The sequence below is a fragment of the Halichoeres trimaculatus genome, unplaced genomic scaffold (assembly GCF_033239565.1).
Source record: "Halichoeres trimaculatus isolate MK-OKI-2021-1 unplaced genomic scaffold, fHalTri1.1 fHalTri1_scaffold_18, whole genome shotgun sequence".
Lineage (NCBI taxonomy): Eukaryota > Metazoa > Chordata > Actinopteri > Labriformes > Labridae > Halichoeres > Halichoeres trimaculatus.
Window position 1 is genome coordinate 4,953,264 of NW_027437196.1, and position 18,320 is coordinate 4,971,583.

General features: G+C 40.5%; 2 protein-coding genes across 6 annotated transcripts in view; both read right to left on the bottom strand.

The window, feature by feature from the left end:
- Positions 1 to 1,597, bottom strand: part of LOC141807485 (vasoactive intestinal polypeptide receptor 2-like) — a 28,301-nt gene extending 26,704 nt beyond the window's left edge. The window contains exon 1 of the mRNA XM_074693549.1: positions 1,100 to 1,597. Within this exon, the coding sequence (XP_074549650.1) occupies positions 1,100 to 1,162 (63 nt within the window). The 5' untranslated portion in view covers positions 1,163 to 1,597. The remainder of the gene's footprint in view (positions 1 to 1,099) is intronic.
- Positions 1,598 to 2,487: 890 nt separating this feature from the next.
- Positions 2,488 to 18,320, bottom strand: part of LOC141807243 (disco-interacting protein 2 homolog C-like) — an 87,415-nt gene continuing 71,582 nt past the window's right edge. For all 5 annotated transcript variants that reach the window (XM_074693095.1, XM_074693094.1, XM_074693096.1 and 2 more), the window contains 8 exons: positions 17,403 to 17,571; positions 15,588 to 15,758; positions 15,236 to 15,297; positions 13,764 to 13,821; positions 8,850 to 8,924; positions 7,114 to 7,288; positions 6,911 to 7,034; positions 2,488 to 6,588 (listed from right to left, as the gene is read on the bottom strand). In XM_074693095.1, the coding sequence (XP_074549196.1) occupies positions 6,336 to 6,588; positions 6,911 to 7,034; positions 7,114 to 7,288; positions 8,850 to 8,924; positions 13,764 to 13,821; positions 15,236 to 15,297; positions 15,588 to 15,758; positions 17,403 to 17,571 (1,087 nt within the window). In that variant the 3' untranslated portion in view covers positions 2,488 to 6,335. The remainder of the gene's footprint in view (positions 6,589 to 6,910; positions 7,035 to 7,113; positions 7,289 to 8,849; positions 8,925 to 13,763; positions 13,822 to 15,235; positions 15,298 to 15,587; positions 15,759 to 17,402; positions 17,572 to 18,320) is intronic.

The following is an 18,320-nucleotide window of genomic DNA, read 5'->3' on the forward strand; positions in this document are numbered from 1 at the left end:
TAATCTTGTACATGGTAACTTAACGCAACTAAATGCATTTCCTCAAGTTCTGTACTTTAGTTTGATTTTGAAAAAAGTGAATACATAATTTAGTCCACTTTGTCCTGGATTTGAAATCTTTTATGGTTAATTGACAGCTTATTTGTCCCACAGTGGGGAATTTACAGAGTAACAGTAACAAACAAGAAAGTATGAAGTGAAAAACATCACAATAGGTACATATTAAAAAAATAATTTAGTAAAGAAAAATGTGTAAATATCAAGCACAACATAAAACTGGAAAAAATCTACTGAAAGAGGTGATATTTACAGTTACCAAACTTTTTGGTGCTATTATTTTAAAGTGAATGTATTTTTATTTGACCCCCTGTCCAGTGAGTTATGTTTCCAAAAAAGAGATTTTGTACAATAATGTTTAACCCAACTCAAAAAGTTTGATATTGAGAAAATTATTCTGTTTCCTGGGCTAGATAAAGTCCTTAAAATCCCAAAAGTCTGATATGTTTATCTCAGATCTCGGAGCAGAATTGTTTTTATTTTTGACTTGGCTGAAAATAAGAAACAAATGGGGAAAAAGGTGTTTTTTTTTACCACTTTCTTCCTGAATCAAATGTTCAGTGTTTTAACATGGAATAGCCCATTGAATAAGAAGGGAGGGGGAAGACCCAAAACCATCATTACAGATTAAGCCTTTTGATTTATTTTGAAGCAAGTGAAGTAAGATTTAGAAAAAAGAAATGCTTTCAATAGAAGAGAACTTCATAAATCAGTTTTTAAGAGATGCTTTGGGGGCTCCTGGGAATCTTGGGACCCCAGGCAACTGCCTGTGTTTGCCTAATTGTAGCTACGCCCCTGTTAATAAAGTGAAACAAAGGCACCATTAGCTCCAAATGAGACAACTTCAAGAATGTTATGGCTAAATTTTTCTGTTTGTCCTCTTAAAACTAAATATGTGGTGCATCAGGAGCTAAATATGTCGCAGAAATATCCAAGAAAAACTTCCCAGTCATTGATTTTTCTGTAAATTGTGTATTAAATGTTAATCTAGGATTAAAATAATCACAGGTTTGCTGGTTTCAGGACTGAGAAATGCACTGACCGTGTGGGTGAAGCAGCAGCAGAGCAGCAGCAGCAGCAGAGCGAGCCGGTGCGTAAAGGACATGGTCACATCTCAGCCACCTGAAGCGTCCGCAGCTCGCGACTCACATCCTCAACAGGAAGCACGTGCACCGAAATGTTTTCAGACTGTGAGCTGAACAAAAAGTTTGAGCCCAAATGTTGCCAAAAATCAGACTTTCCTACTGGCACGTCGACGCACGGTCTCATCCACCGCTAAGGCTCAAAAAGTAACATTTAACCCAAAATGTTTAAACTAATATCCTCCTGGAAGTCTCCTAAAAGGATCGTTCTGGGACCTGATCCGGATCAGACTGTGTGGTGCGGTGAGTCCACTCGCTGAGCTGAAATGAAACACAGATCCGGATCACTCCCAGTCCACTTTCGAACATGTGGGCGTCCACGCCCCGCGCTGCACCACCAGGGGACACCCCGGACTGGCGCGCGCTCCTGCAGACCCGAACCCGAAGGAGCTTCCCTGAGTGGAAGACTGTGGAATAGAAACAGCGACCTCGTGTGGCTGAACTCAGAGCTGGCGTTTATTCATTATAAAACACTCAGACAGGTAGCAAAGAAAAAAAAAAATTCTGGTCTTTATTTTTTGTTTTCTTCTTCAGTATTCCCAGTTTTTTAAATGAAATCTGTTTTTCAAACTGCTGACAAACTTTTGTGAGAATCTCAGGGAACTCATTGTCATGTTGAAGAAACTTTTTTTTACGCAAATTTCTTCTTTTGTTTCACATATATTCAACCTAATTACGTCATGAATTTGCAACTCTTTCTCAGAAGTTTACAGCCCTTGGATCTTGCAAACTTGCAATTTTATTTACAGATTATGCAACTTCATACCCCCCAAGTTTGATTTTTTAATTTCAAAAATTCAAAAACCTTTGGTCAAAATTTTCAGAAATTTTTCCCTGATATCCTCCAAAAATGTGCAACTTTTTCTTACAATTCTATAAATTTATTCTTGAGAATTTGAAGCTGTTATCTCACAAATTTAAAATCATTTCACAAGCTTGTCACTTTGTTCAAACAGTTTACAAAAATGGTCTTTTTTTCCAAATCAGAAACCTCACAAATTTTGACTTCAATATTTAAATATTTCTTGTTGTCTACTTCTTTTCTACAATTTCCCAACGTGAAAATGTCAACAAGACCTTTTAGTAGAGTGCAGTTTCTATAAGAATAGAAATCTTCCAACTTGTCAGTGTTGTTCTCGTTTCTTTCTGATGGTATTTTGCAGATTTTGGTTTCACTCCATTTCAAAACCAGCCAAAAGCCTCTCACAGGAGCTTTAATTTCTTTATTCTGACATTTTAATGTAATAAAAACATAATGATGATGATGATGATGATGGAAATAAAGCCGCAGTCTGAGTTTTAGCCAATCAAAGCACTTTATTGCACTGTATAGTGTGACGGTGAGCCAATAGCAGGCTCTTATAAAAGTGTCATTTAATCTTTTTATCATGTGTACAAAACAAGTCACACACACTTGTACCGTACAAAATCAACACTATTTACATACAATATACACACACACACCTAACACACACTCACTCACACACACACCATGCAGCCTTCTCCCATCCAGCGATGAACACACAGACGAGTCCTCCGGCTTTCAGATGGGATTTTCCTTCTTATCGAACATCCTCCACCTCACACACACACTCACACTCACACACACACACACTCACACACACTCACACAGGGACTGAAACATGACCGCTACACTGCTACCCACGAACCCAAACTGCTATGTTAGCCAAACAAGCGCTAAGCAAACGTCTGATATGCATAAAGTTTCTTTTCTTCTGATAAAAAAACAGACGATGAGACGAGAAAAAGAACCAAAGAAGAAGAACGATGAGATGATGTCATCAGGGATGTAAACAAACGATACTTCACGACCTGCAGACTCACAGGTCAGAAAAAGCCTCCGCACAGTAATTCCCATAATTCACAGCTCTCCATGATTTCAGGATGAATTGATGGTTAAATATTTATCTTTAATCTTCATATTCTCTCTTTGTTTGTGGGACCAGAGCGCGTCACACCCGGCCTGGTGTCGTGGACTTGAACCCTGCAGTGAAAGGACTCCTCATGGGCAGGTTTTACTCTCTGAATAAATTCACCAACACCTTCAGGCTGCCGAGGCGTCTTCCCTTTGATTTCCTCATAAAGTCCCTTTAAATTACAATATTCTCTCTCTTTTTTTATTCACACAGTGCACTTTGCTTGATGAGATGCTTTGGGAGTGACTTAAAGTAAAACAAGTGACAAAGTAACAAATTCTCTGCACTCCTCTCCTTCACTGATAAACATTGCACTTTCGTCTTCTTCATGTTTGTTTTGATCGTGTGGAAATAATTCAGAGCAGTCACAGGCGGCTGCTCAAACCTTCAAACATATCTCAATTTGCATGAAACATAGACTGTGTATGAAAAGTCAACGTAGCCAGGGTGTTTCCTATTGATCTAATGACACTGGGTCTCAGTTTCACTGTTAAATCACCTGCTGCACCCAGGACAACTGCAGTGGTGTGACTCCTAAGCCTGATTTCTTACACTCAGATGATGATCAACTATCCCTAGTAGCAGTATTAGAAGGGAAGTGCACATTCATCTGTTTCCAGCAGGTCTCAGTTTCACTGTTAATATAAATTGGCACACCAAACTAGCTATCTTAAATGATTTAAATACATAAAACAAGGATTGCTTTACGTTTAGTGGTGATGGACCAACTACTATAGCTATGATTTGGTGAACAAATGCCTATTCATCTGTTGCCAGTGGGTCTCAGTTTCAATGTTTATACACTTACTGTATTCTAGCTGACCACCCAGTTTGACATGTGTAAATCTGACAACCTCATGGTAAAGCGATAATAGACCATTTATGGTGGAAGTAAAGGGGAAGCTGAACTAATTTATCTGTTTCCAGTAGGTCTCAGTTTCACTGTTGATACACATTGGCATACCAAACTAGCTACCTTAAATAATTCAAATACATAAAACCAGGAGTTCTTTACGTTTAGTGGTGATGAACCAACTACTATAGTTTTGGTGAACAAATGCCTATTCATCTGTTGCCAGTGAGTCTCAGTTTCACTGTTTGGAATCACAGGGTATAATAGTAATTTTGTAGAGAAGCCCCTATTCAACTTCTGTTGCAGGTCCCAGTTTTACTGTTAAGACATAAGCTAACTAGAGTTGTTTAGTCCAGAAGTACACACTCGTCTAATGATAGTGGGTCTCAGTTTCACAGTCAATATACTTGCTGCATTCTAGCTGACCACCCAGTTTGACATGAGTAAATCTGACAACCTCATGGTAAATTGATAACAGATCCTTTATGGTAGTAGTAAAGGGGAAGCTTAACTCATTTATCTGTTTCCAGTAGGTCTTAGTTTCACTGTTAATACACAGGGAGGCACACTAGCTAACTAAAGTGGTTTGAATAAATAAAAACCAGGATCAGTCAAGTATTGAAGATGGACCAACTACTTTATCTGTTTTAGTAACAAGTGCCTATTTATTTGTTGCCAGTTGGTCTCGGTTTCACTGTTTAAAAAACAAGGCTACAGTAGCAGGTTTAGTAATGAGGTACCTATTTGACTGTTACTTGTAGGTCTCAGTTTTATCGTTACGACACTTTCTAACGAGAGTTGTATAAAAGACAATAAACGATGAACCAACAACAGCTCTGTTTTAGGAAAGAAGTGTTCATTTGTCTTTGTCAGGGGGTCTCAGTTTCACTGTTACTACTACTAGCTGCTATGTCAGCAGTTTTCGTATAGAAATGCCATTCAACTGATACTGGTATGCAGGGATGGGTACCAAATTATTTTATACTACATAAACACTAAACGTACCAAAAATTGGTACCGTTGAGTACTGATAGCGATTGGCAGGTACCAGGCATTGGTACCGTATTGTTTCAAACACGAAAGGTACCCACCCCTGGTGGTAAGTCTCAGTTTTAGTGGACTAACTACCAGGTTGATGTGCCAAAGTTAATAACATGACTATGTGGATGCAGCATCTTGTGATCAACTGTACACACAGGCTAACTGTTAGCAGATGATGCTAACGTGGCTACGTCGGCTTTTGATACACAGTCAATGACGTAAACACGACTCCATCTCTGCTTGTGCATAAACGTGAGCCACCAGGTCCACAAACTGAACCGTCAAACTCACCAAACATGGATCAGGAGTCTGTTCCTGTGGCTCCTTTCATGGTGTTTGAAACTTTTTCAGCTTTTTAAAGTCTGTGACCAGGATCCCCCGTCCGTCTGTCTGTCTGTCTGTATGTCTGTAGGAATGGATGGCTGTACCCAGCGTTAGACTTTGGACACTAAAACACTTTCTCTTTTTTTTTTTTGTGGAAGTTTCAGTGTGATTTTTTTCTTCAGTTTAAAAACTTTAAACTGTTAAAGTGTTTCATGTCTCATAAAAGTTTCTTATTTGTTCTTCTCAGGATAAAATCTGTTCAGTGAATCACGTTAAAACTATGTAAAAATGTCCCTGTCGCACTTTAACACAGACAGGTGAACACACGCTCAGACAGAGACACACACTCTGCAAACACACACACGTACACACACACACATACAGGGTGCAGGTGGAGAGAGCTGCATATAGGGGCTACTACACCTCTTTGTGTTTTAGGTTCCTCTCCATATAGATTATTATGTCTATGTACAATATTTATATTTTTACAGATATCTGGCTGCCCCTGTTCTAATTGAAGAAAAACCACAAATCTGGATTTTTAGATCGACCGGTAAAACGTGGTGACACAGAAGAGTTTTTTTTTCGCTCTACTTTTACGTCCTAAAAGAAGCGACACGGGGCGCGACGACCGGAGCCGTCGCCCCGCACACAGTGTTCCCCCTAAGGCTTTCTACAGTGACGAGCTCCTGGTGACGGTCACGAGATTGAACGGGGTGTAAAAATGATCAAACCACCACTGAGCAATCAATCAATCAATAAGCTAATCAATCATCAATCATCCAACCGGCACAACACGACTTAAAGAAAACAGACGACTGAAGACCACACCGTACGCAGGTTCAAAAATACAGTACATCTCGATCTGGGGAAAAAAAGGAACAACAACGGCGATATGCACGGCATACACACGCATGCTAGCTCTCCTTCTCTCTGTCTCACACACACACACACACACACTGACGCACACACACACTCAGGCTACATGTTGTAGGCCACGTAGATGGGGTCGAGCTGGTCTTGTAGGAAGCCGTCGCGGAGGTGCATGCGCTGTTTCTCGCCGCGGGAGTTGATGGGGATGACGCCGATGTCCGTCACTACGACAACGCCCACGATCAGGTAGTGCTCCTCCAGAACCGCCTTGGTCACCATGGGAACCAGGTCCAGGGCTTCCTGCTCAGAGCCCTCCAGCTCCACCACGACCACCAGCAGGTTGGTCCAGGGGAAGACCGCGCTGAGGAGGAGGGAAACGTTTCAGTCAGGGTTTCTACTCTTTAAGCTACAGAAATTGATTCTTCCAGACCACCAGGGGGCAGCAGAGCTCCACGAAAAGATTTAAACTCATTTAATGACTGTTTGACACAAATTTACAATCCTTTAAGCTGCTAGACGTCTCTTTTTAATCCAGCTAACTGCTCTTTTAAGGAAGCGTGTCTTTAACTGCTGGAGCTGCAAAATAAATCAGACTCTGAGGTTTCTGTTTGTGTCTTCAGTTGTTCACATTCCCTCAGATAAAAGAAAGCAATCTTTAATCCAAGGGTCAAAGTTTGACCTACCACTCCATGATGCTCTTGTGCGCGCGGATGACCGAGGTCTCGATGTCGATGGGATGATATCTCATCCCCCTCAGCTCCATGGCTTCCTCCAGAGCTCCCACCACGAACAGAGCGTCGTGCCTCTCTGTTTTAAAAAACACAAGAAGAAGTCACGTTTGTGTCACAGAAGAAGAAAAGCAGAAGTAGTCAGAGCAGAAACTCACCTCCATTGGCGTCTGTGAGCTCGGTGCGGCGGAGGAAGCCCAGGTACCCTGTCCTGGCCCAGACGGTCTGAGTGTCTCCAAAACTGAGTCTGGAGTTGAAGTGATCGGACTGGAGGACCTCCTCGCCGTAACCGCTGTAGTAGCCGCTGCCGTTGTGAGCGCTGTGCACCCAGATCTGAACAAGGGAGAGGACGAAGTCAGAGAGGGGTGTTTTCAATCAAGACAACAAAACTTCTGATGCTGGATTCTTCTTCAGAAATTAAAGCTGTTTCGTACAGTTAGGGGAGAAAAACATGAAGAAATTTGAAAATAAATAAAGACGAAGAAACTTTTAATGAAGCTTAACCAAAGAAAGGAAGACAGAACTAAAAAGAAAACAAAAGCATTTTAAAGTGATACAGATATAACCTCAAAAAAATCAAAAAAACATGGAGTTCAGATGGCCCAGTGATTTAGGGCGCACTCCATGATGTCCGCCCTCACATGGGTGGCCCAGGTTCAAATCCACCCTGTGGCCTTTTTTCGCGGATGTCATCACCCACTCTCACCCTGTTTTCCTGCTCTGCCCACTGTCTTCCTCTATCCAATGTAAGGCATAAAAAAGCCCAAATAATATCTTAAAAAAAAAAAAAAACGCTAAAAACCTAATTTGATGTAAATGAAGATAAAAAAAACCAGTTTCAAAAACAGAAAAAGGAACTCTCTAAATTTCAGGGATTTAAAATAGTAAAGAAGAAGAAAGAGAAGTGTTAAGCAAAATAAAAAAAAAAAAAAGAAAAAAAGAGAATTTAAAATAAAAAAAAGAAAAATATGTGAAAGAGAGAATTTCAATTAAACAAAAAATAAAAATATGTGAAAGAGAGAATTTAAAATAAAATGAAAATTAGAATATGTGAAGAGAATTTAAAATGAAATAAAATTAAAATATGTGAATAAGAAGATTTAAAACAAAAATTAAATTTAAAATATATGAAGTATAAAATTTAAAATATGTGAAGAGATAATTTAAAATAAAATAGAAATTAAAAATATGCAAAGAAGATAATTAAAAAAAACATTTAAAATATATGAAGAAGAAAATTTAAAAAATGAGAAGATAATTTAAAATCAAAATAAAAAATTAAAATATGTGAAGAAGAAAATTTAAAATAAAATAAAAATGAAAATATGAGAAGAGAATTTAAAATAAAAAAAGAACCAATAACAAACTTTTAAATCTTCTTTTTTTTATTTTTTTTTTTTAGCTTTTTAAATCAAATTTATTTTATACCTTTACCCTGACTTTTTTTTTTTTTTTCCAAATTTTTTTTATTGATAGGTTTTTTGCCTCTTTTACTTCGTTACATTTAAAAAAACATTTTTGAGTGCTTATCTGTTTCTTACTCGGTCCATTTTTTATCAACAATCAATAAATAAACTTCTCAGAGAAATACATGCTGACAGAAATGAACTGCAGAAATAAAAAAAATGTATGAAAATGTACAATGAAAAAGGAAAAGACACAAAAGCTGTCTGCAAAAAGAATCCTCCTGAAGTCATGTGACTAAGACCCAGGAAGTGAGGTATGTTGTGCTGGTTATAAACATAAGTTAGCTTGGAAATGAAACATTAAGGAAAGAAGACGTTAGACCGCCACGACAGGGATGATAAAAAGAGACAAAAAATTTTGATCAAGAAAGAGAGAGTGAAAAATAAAACCAGAACAAGAAGATTTAATGAAGAAACTGAGACGTTACCTCTCCCAGGTGAGAGTCTCCCAGGGGTCCTTTGGTCTCCGGGTTAGCGATGATGATTCGAACTCCAGGAAGGATCTGAACAGACAGAGTCAGGTGAGACTACAGCGTGAAAATAACCAAAACACCGACCAGCTGATTGGATTTCACCGAACCTCTCACTCACATCGTGTTTTCTTTAATGAGAGCTCAGAAACCTCTGATCACAGCTCACATCACACTTCATTACATCTAATCCTCCACCTTCAAACACTCTAAACTCTGTGTTCATGCAGCTTCAGGACGCTCTGCGAAGTAAACAAACATTCTCCTCTCCTCCTCCTCCTCCTCCTCTTCCTCCTCCTCCCACGTACAGTGAGTCAAAACACACAGCGGGCTGATCGATGACCGGCCCAGAAACATGACGTCTTCTCTTTGTGTGTCAGAGCGGGGGAGGGAGAGACACGAACGTCTCATCAAAGTCCAGAAAAAGATCTGTCACAGGAAAGTGGCAGAAACAAAGAGATGCTTTCCTCACGGAGGAGAAATGTGTTTACTCTTCGTCTGTTTATCTCACGTATTAATAATAAACATGAACTCTTTAAACTTTAGACTCAGAGACTTTTAGATGACCTGCAGGTTTTTTGTCTGTTTGTTGAAGTTTGAAGTTCTGGACGTTTGTCACAAATCGTCCTGCGTCCTCCCTCAGGTCTGACTGTTATATTTAACCTTCCCTCTGAGCAGCAGCTCTCCTGCTGACCTCTCTGATGGAGTTCAGTCAGTTGCTAAGAGATCCGTAATGAAACTGAAACAAGAGCTGCTAAGTGATCAGATCAGAAGAATGTAATCTGCTGGAGGATTAAAGCAGCAGGTCTGAAGAGCTGCTGCAGTGTGGGGGAGATTTTCTGTCTTTATCAGAGGAGGAGGTTTGAGAGTCAGACACTCCAGCTCATTTAGTGACTTCACGTTTTCCTCAGGACGGCAGAAAGTAAAGTCTGACTTGATTTGTTAGGGTGCTCCTGGTACAGATATTTCATGATGCAGTCACAAGAAATCTTAATGTTATTAAACAGGAAATCAGATTTATTCAACCCTGTTTGCACAATGGTATTTCTACTCCTGTTGTCTGATTATGTGTTACTGTTGGATTGTTTTCTGGTTGTTGCTTTACCTTATTGGTTTAAACACTTTGTAAACTATTTATTTACAAATGTTTTAAGAAAATAGTTATTGTAAGGTTACATTACTATTAGGGCTGGGACGATATGCTACTCTTGCAATTCAATTCTACTACGATTTTTGCAAGTTTTAGTTTTCTTTTTTAACACCAGACCATGTGAAAAAGTGACTGATGATGATAATGTCTACAGACTATATCAGGAGCCATATTTCCCCATAAAATTCACATTACCTGAGTCAGAGAGAAACATTTCACCCTCTGCTGGAGAAAAGTAGAAACTGATTTACAGTCCAGTTTGTAAACAAAAGCCGCGTTTCCACCGAGCAGTCCGGGTTGGTTCAGTACGGTTTGGGACAGTTTGGTACAGTTAGGCCTGATCGCGTTTGTGTTTCTACAGCAAGCTGTGCCCTCTTGTGGTAGGGGGCGTGTAAGCCGGATGCTGAAAGCCGCAGTAGCGTGACGCCGTAGCAGCGCGACACAGTTTACCCCGCTAATAAATCCAACGAAGAAGAAAAACGCGACACAGTAAACACAGCATTTCGTCCTCTCTGTGATTGACATGTAGCTCTTTGATACAAAGAACAATCAAGCTTTGTTTCAGAGAAGAAAATGCGGTCGCTGTCGGGGTAAGTGATGATTCATTTGACCAATCAATGGTCTGCAGTGTTGTAGCTCCACCTTCTGAGAGCGGATCAGTTCAGTCTGGCACCCATACGAAAGGGTCCCAAAAAATGGGACGGCTCGTCTCGGTTATTTGGGATCTGTCCCGGGATCAGTCGCTGGAAACGCCGCAAAATGCGCGCCGTACCTAGACAAACTGAACCGGACTGCTTGGTGGAAACGAGGCTTAAGACTGAAATGAAAAATTTGAAAAAAAAAAAAAAAGATTTTTTTTGACAAAGAATCAGAATTTTGACATTGCCAAACAAAAAATTCCTAAAATATCGTATATATCAATTTTTTTCCTCCACCACTTATTATTATTATCAAACCAAATCAACCAGACAAATGTCATGAAGCAAAACACTAAATTTACTTTCTATGGCTCGTTTGGTTTTTTAAGATCTGCAAAAACTGCAGAAAAGTTGCTGAAATCTGAATCACTTCCTTTCCCTCTTGAACCTCACATAAAAGCAGGCTCACAGCAGAGGAAATAACTCCTGCATTTATCTTACAGATTTATTCATATTGTGCAAAAAAATGTTTTGTTTTTTTTTATTGGACAAACTAAGCCTGAACACTGATCCTTTAGGCTTAGTTATTTCGAGAAAAACATCATTTATGGAGGTAAAATCACTTAATTGTGTGGCGTCATTTTCCTGTGGAAACTTCTGTAAAAGCAAGAGTCAAATTATATTTTTAATCCAACTGAATATAACAGATTATCATCAGATTGGTCTTCAAATTCAGTTTCTATTTCTGATGTATAAAAAACATTTTTTCACCTCTTCATGACTTGGACTGAAACCTTGGTTTTTAGAGGTAAGATTTGTTGTGTAATACCAAATTCTTTCCCCTGTGCTTTTGTTGGATTTACTGAAAAGAAGACAACTCATTAAGTTATTGAGAAAAAGTTTTTTTCCTCCTTTAGATTATTTTCTTTTGAAATGTTTTGTCCTTGTGTCTGATTCTGGAGAAAAGATCCATATCAATAACAAAGGCATGCTTTGTGGGTGATAGTGCTCATGGGAAATGTAGTTCTCATCTCAGAAAGCACTTGAGATTTCATCCTAAGGAGACGACACAATAACACAACATGAAACCTCCTCACAGAGCCTCTAAAATGTTTTATCCTCTGTTTTAAATGAGGATAAAAGTGGTGAGAAATGTAAACACAGCAGCCCTCTGGGGCTCTGCACGCTGTGATATTTGTTGTTTTCAAACCTGCACTAAAAATAAACCGACTGAAACATTTTTACTGGATGTGGGCGAGTCGAACGCTGCAGGTTAAAGGATTTTATTCCAAGCATCTGTCGGGATGACGTGGATCCTTTCTGAGCGGTTTTCTCCAGAATAAGAGCCAGGTACTGCTGAAGATGAGAGCAGTGTTTCAGTTAGAGCTATGCAGCTGAAGACGCAGATGTTTCAGGTAAGAAACAGAGCCGTGAACACGCGATGTGTGGTTTATATCAGCTCAGGTTTGCTGCGGTCATGTGATGGTGTATGTTACAGCCCACGCTGACGTCAGCTCTTTAAAATCTGCCTCTGTGAGGAATGTGATGTGATCCTGCTCCCACACAACCACAGACAGACAGACAGACAGACAGACAGACAGACAGACAGGCAGGGAGGACGACGCCTCGGGGCTCGTCATGGACTCAGAGAACCTGCTGTCTGCTTTGACTCACTGACTGTGGGAGGACGTGCGCTCCAAAAACAGAAATAGTCCAATCTCCAATCTGTCTCTAAGTGGCTGCTGTGTCAGAGCGTCTCAGTCTCCATCAGGAGCTCCTTTCTGTCCTAAAAGCCTCTTTAAAGCTTTGGTCTACAATTTGAAGCTAGGTTATTATTATTAATACCGTTTTGAGGCTGTTATGGTCCAATCTACGCAATATAAAGACCAAAAAGAACAAAAAAAATCCATTCAGTACATCAGCTGCTTAATAATTGACCAATCTGAACCGTCGTTTCCCTCATTTTAGATTTGTGCATTAGTCTATCCAATCCCCCGTCTCCCTCGTTTCGCACCGTACTGCCCATGGTCCCACCTCGTCCTTCCCCACTACCCCTCTCACGTCAGCTAGCTGCTCAGCTACCCAAGCGTCATAGAGCCAGAGAAGACCGAAACCAGGAAGCTGTTACTGTTACCCTCCACAGGGAAGGGAAGAAAGTGAAAAAAGTTTCAAGGAAAAGGCTGAAGCAAGGAAGAATTATGAGCGATACAGGTGCCAACAGAGACTGAATATTGGAGAAATGTACGGCCGGTGGAAAAAGCTGCAGAGGGATTTGGGACTGAAGACTGACGCTGAGACAGCTGAGTTTTCCGTTGAACAGGTAATGACTTTGTTTACCACAGTGGGAGATGTCAGCTGAATAACTCTGGTTAGTCTGAGCCTGTACTGGCTAATGACTGAACGCTGCTGGTTGGAACAGGTCAGCTCTGTCAATAGATTTTAGCATAAGTTAGCCACACATCTTTAGCATCGTAAACTGAGCTGGTGAAGACACGCCGAGAAAGGTTAAGCCTCGCCCACAGTCAGCTCTGCTCTGATCAGCTGGCAGTGGCAACGCCAGACCTGCTTCGCCGGCTAATTCATGGTTTTGATGGCGACGGTCCAATTGAAAAAGCTACCACTGTGTGTTACAAGGAGGATGACTGTCTTGTTTGTTACACTTTCTGCTGGCCGCTTCTTGCTCTGTCGGAGGGGGCATGTTGTAAGGAGGCGAAGAAGGGCGATACGAGCTGGGGGGGCGGGATCTTGGATCACAGAGGGGAGGGGTGAGTGAGGCTGCAAATGTGTCTCATCAGCCAAACTGGGTTTCAGATCCTAAACCATAGCTTTAACAAAGTCAAAGAATCTTTAAACTTTCTATTTTTTGACTCATTTAGATCTCCTGAATCACACCATGAATCTCAGAAGTTTTTAAGATGACGAAACCAAATTAAATGAAGGCTTGTGGAGTTAAATGTGATCATTTTTGGGCTTTTTGAGAATAAAATCCTACTTTTTTTGTCTGACTAAGATTTTCTCAATGTGCATAGAAAGGAAGAACTTTAAGGTCAGAACAACTTAAACATGAATCTGAGTGATTCTCACCTTTCCAGACTCCATCAGAGGCAGACTGTGAGGAGATCCTCTCTCCACCAAACGGACCCTGAAACACACACACAACAGTCACATGACTCATGTCTTATTTTTAGCCTTTAACCACCTCTCAAAGCCTCAACGCAGTAAAACTCCTTTAACACCTGATGCAACGTGGAGGTCATTACTGATGCTGTCTTCCTTCTTAGCCCTCAAAAAGTCGTCTGTAAATCCAATTTCTTGCAGTCCAGGATCAGGTAATCTGACTCAGTTTTATGCAGTTTTTTTAAAGCAACACCGGATTGGATCACCCTGATCTGGATACACAGTTTTTAAGATTACCAAATCCAGATTACCAGTGCTCTAAATGGGATAACAAATCATGATGTGGGCTACCAGCTCTGTAAAGAACAACAGGTAGAAGAAGAGCCAACATGGGGTCATTGTTGGTGTTTCTATTTTGAGAAAAAAACAAAAAAAACATAAACATTCATTTCTATTCTTAATTTTTTTAATGAGCCCTCATCTGAGCCACAACAAATAAAAAACAAATATACATAAAGAATACAAAGGGGATATTTTGAAAATGTCTGAAATGTTGAAAGAGGCAAAAACGTTCGATAACTAACAAAATAAAAAAAATGTTCATGCTCATTTCAGACATTTTCAAAATATCCCCTTTGTATTCTTTATGTATATTTGTTTTTTATTTGTTGTAGCTCAGATAAGGGCTCATAAAAGAAATTAAAAATAGAAGTGAATGTTTATGTTATTTTTTTTTCTCAAAGTAACAACACCAACAATGACCCCATGTTCACTGCAAAAACTGAAATCTTATCAAGTGTTTTTGTCTTATTTTCAGTAAAAAAAAATCCTTTTTAGACTCAATATGAGCCAAATTCACATGAACAATCCAGAAAAATGTCTTGTTTCAAGTTATTTAAGGACAAAAATGAGGTCTGAATTGCTCGTAACCAGTAAAAAAATCTGCCAATGGATTTTAACAATTTTTAACAGATTTTTTTACTGGTTAAAAGTGATTCAAACCTCATTTTTGTACTCTGATAACTTGAAACAAGACATTTTTCTGGATTGATAAATTGAAATTGGCTCATATCGAGTATAATAAGACAATTTTTACTTAAAAAAAGACAAAAACACTTGATAAGATTTCAGTTTTTTGCAGTGTTGGCTCTTCAACCAGTTGTTCTTTACAGAGCTGGTAGCCCACATCATGATTTGTTTTCCCACTGGTAATCTGGATTTGGTAATCTTAAAAACTATGTATCCAGATCAGGGTGATCCAATCAAAAGTTGCTTTGAAAAAAACGGCATAAAACTGAGACAGATTACTCGATCCTGGACAGCAAGAAATGGGATTTCTAAATCCAGACCCACAACTGACCCATTGAGTTGAACGGGAGTCGTCTTCCCAGTGTCATGTTTCTGTGATATGATTTCAAAATAAAAGCAAACTGTGGTACCTGTCATGGCGGAGCGCTCTCATGTCCACGTACACAGTCGTCGGGTCGGGTCCTGAAGTACCCTGTAGCCAATCACAACACAGAACAGTGAGCATGTGATTAGAAAGTGAAACTTTGAGTCACACAGGTGAGAAAGACGATGGAGTATGATCTATTCTTGATCTGGAGAGTTTTCTGGATCTGGATTCAACATTTAGAGACACTAGAGTCACAGATTTCAAAGTAAAACAAAGGTCTTACTTCCTTGATTCGTTTCTTGAATTAAAAAAAAAAAAGACCTGAATCAGAAATCAGAAAACGCTGATGTCTGCGCTCATAAACAGTCCATCGTGCCCTCGTCAGCGGCTCTCACCTGCAGGCAGATGGCGAGGTTGACTCTGCAGCCAAACGCGGTGCTGACGGATCGAGGATGGAGCCCGAGGTCTTTGAAGAGCTTAGAGAAGGAGTGCGTGAGTGACATCCTGGGACGCTCTTCAGCCACCACCACACAGGCCCGGACCCGGGACAGATCCAGACCTCGAGCCTGCACCGGGGAGAGAAAATCTGATCACGTGTGTTTGTAATGTTTAAAATGAGCTTTATTTGTAAAATAATCCCGAACCCATCTCGTGTTTTATCATTTCAGTGACTGAAGGACAGAGTTCGGTTAGTCTGGAGCTGCTGGAGAGAAGAAAAGGTGTCTGAGAGTCTGTCCTCGGGTTTTGGGTGAGCAGAGAATGAAACGAAGCTGAAATCAGAATCTGTCGACCGTGTGATGTCAGAGGCGGGTGAAGAAAGGTGTTTGTGTTTGTGAATCTGTGAGTGAAGGAGATTCGTGCTCGTCCCTCCGTGTTTGGCCTCTCTGTCTCCATGGAGACTTAAAGAAAGAAAATCACTAAAATTAACTCAACAGCTTCCTCGCTGACCAATCAGAGTGCTGCTAACTCCAGCCTCAGGCTGGGCAGACTGAGACGGAGCGAGTTCATTACGGACGATCCTCTGCAGAGACTCCAGTCTGTTAGGACGCTGCACTGATGCATTCTGGGAAAGAGTGATCAGATGCAACCAGAGGAATGAGGGGGAAGCAACGGCTGGTTTGTTTTTGATGGATGTTTTATTGTGAGGTAATAAACAGAGAGCACAGAGAGCTAAAGAGGAGGTTAAGAAGGCTTTTAACTTTAGAGGACGTGTCTCCAGAGGGTCTGTGGGTGTTTATTTCTTCTAAAGTGCATTTAAGACAATTATTTCTAAAGATACACGAGTCCTCTCAGCCTTAAACTAATCAAACTGACTCGCAGCGCTTCTTTAGTGTTCAGACAGACGGAAACTTCAGCAGAAACTTGTGATTTCATCCTGCAAGCTGGCCCCAAAATAAAATGACCTGAGCAGAGACGAGTTTGATTCCAGCGTGGACATCATTCCTGAAATTAGGAAGAAAAACTAAGAAAATCTGGGTAAATCTAGACATAATCATGACTGCATTGTTTACATGTGAAATCAGCTGTTAGCAGCCTGTAGTATGTCAATGCTAACTGGTGCAAGGCCGGATGTTTACCCACATGGTGAGGAGAAGGAGGTGAGGACGGCGTGCTGGTTCGACCTGTCCTTCCATCCATCGTTATTGGAAACTTAAGATCTATCTCCAATAAGATGGACGAGCTAGCTGTGCTAACCCAGCAACAGAGGGAATACCAGAAGGCAGAGTAGCATCATGCTATTCACAGACATGGCTAACAGAGCTAACATTAGACACCAACACCACATTGGAAGAGCTTCACCTGCTGTGAGCAGACAGGATCCAGGAGACAGAGACTGAACAGACTGCTGAAGAAGCTCAGTCCTGGACCCTGTGGAGGTGGAGGCTGGCTGACTGGACAATGATGGACAAGCTGTCAGCATCTATTTTCTTATGGAGCTTTTTGCACTTTCTATACACTTTCCTACTTTTGTTTTCTTGATTGCTGCTAAGACTCCAAACTTCTCTCAAGTTTCCAGAAAAGTTCTTTAGAAAGCTGAAAATGAAGCTTCTCTTTCATGAGACTGTTTAAAAGCTTTAACGCTGAAAGAAAAACCTCCTCACGGTCCCTGAGGTCAGAGCTAGTTTCTTTAGCCTCCTGTTAATCCTTGTTTTGAAGGTTAAATGAATAAAATGTGAGAAACTTGTCATTGATACTCTTCTCTTTCTGACCTTGAGCGCCTCCGTCTGCAGCCCGAGTCCTTTGGTGCACAGCTCCATGACGCTGTACGAGCAGAACGTGTCTCGCACCCTCAGCTGGCTGACGGCGAGCAGCCACAGCGCTGGGTTCGACTCCAGCTCCACCGGAGGGATCAGGATGGACTGGTGGCCTGAATACACGCTGAAAAACACACAGAGTCTGACTTTAAAGATCTTTACCTGGTGAAACAGACACTCACAGGTTGAACAACCTCTAATGTTTGGATGTTTTCCTCGAGTCAAACTCTTTTATTAAAACAAAAAGCTGAAAATCTGAGCGTCTGCTGTTGGAAGTCATCAAGAGGGATGAGATATTCTCAGCCAGATTTATTTATACGACGCTCTGCAGCACAAATCTGCTCGCGCCAAGTTCACGATTTATGAGGCGAGGATTTAAAACGGAGCAGACCTGAGATCTGGAGTCAGAGCGAGAACAGATACAGAGATCCTCTCAGAGAAATATTACACAACACTTACACTCTGTTCCTGTTATTAAAGGAAGAAACCGTCTGATATGAATCAGAGTTTGGGTTTAAATGCTGCTGAATGTTCTCTGATCTGAAAGTTTCATGATGAAAGGTGATAAATTATTACATTTGGAGCTTTTCAGAGCTGAGGGAGCTGATTTCTGCAACACTCTTCATCAGATTCAACGTATGAGCTCTGCGTACATCTGATCTGTGTTTTCTGGGAGTAACATCTAAAGTTCAACCTCAGAGGAGGCAAAAAAAAGGGTTCAGGAATACTTCAAGTGTCACAACTGATTGATTTAACTGTCAGAGGAACTCTGCATTTGGACAGCAAATGCTGTTCAGGGGGTGGTTCTTTCCAAAAGTCCAGGGCCTGTATTCACAAAGCTTCTCAGAGAGCTCCTAACTTAGCCTAAAAACT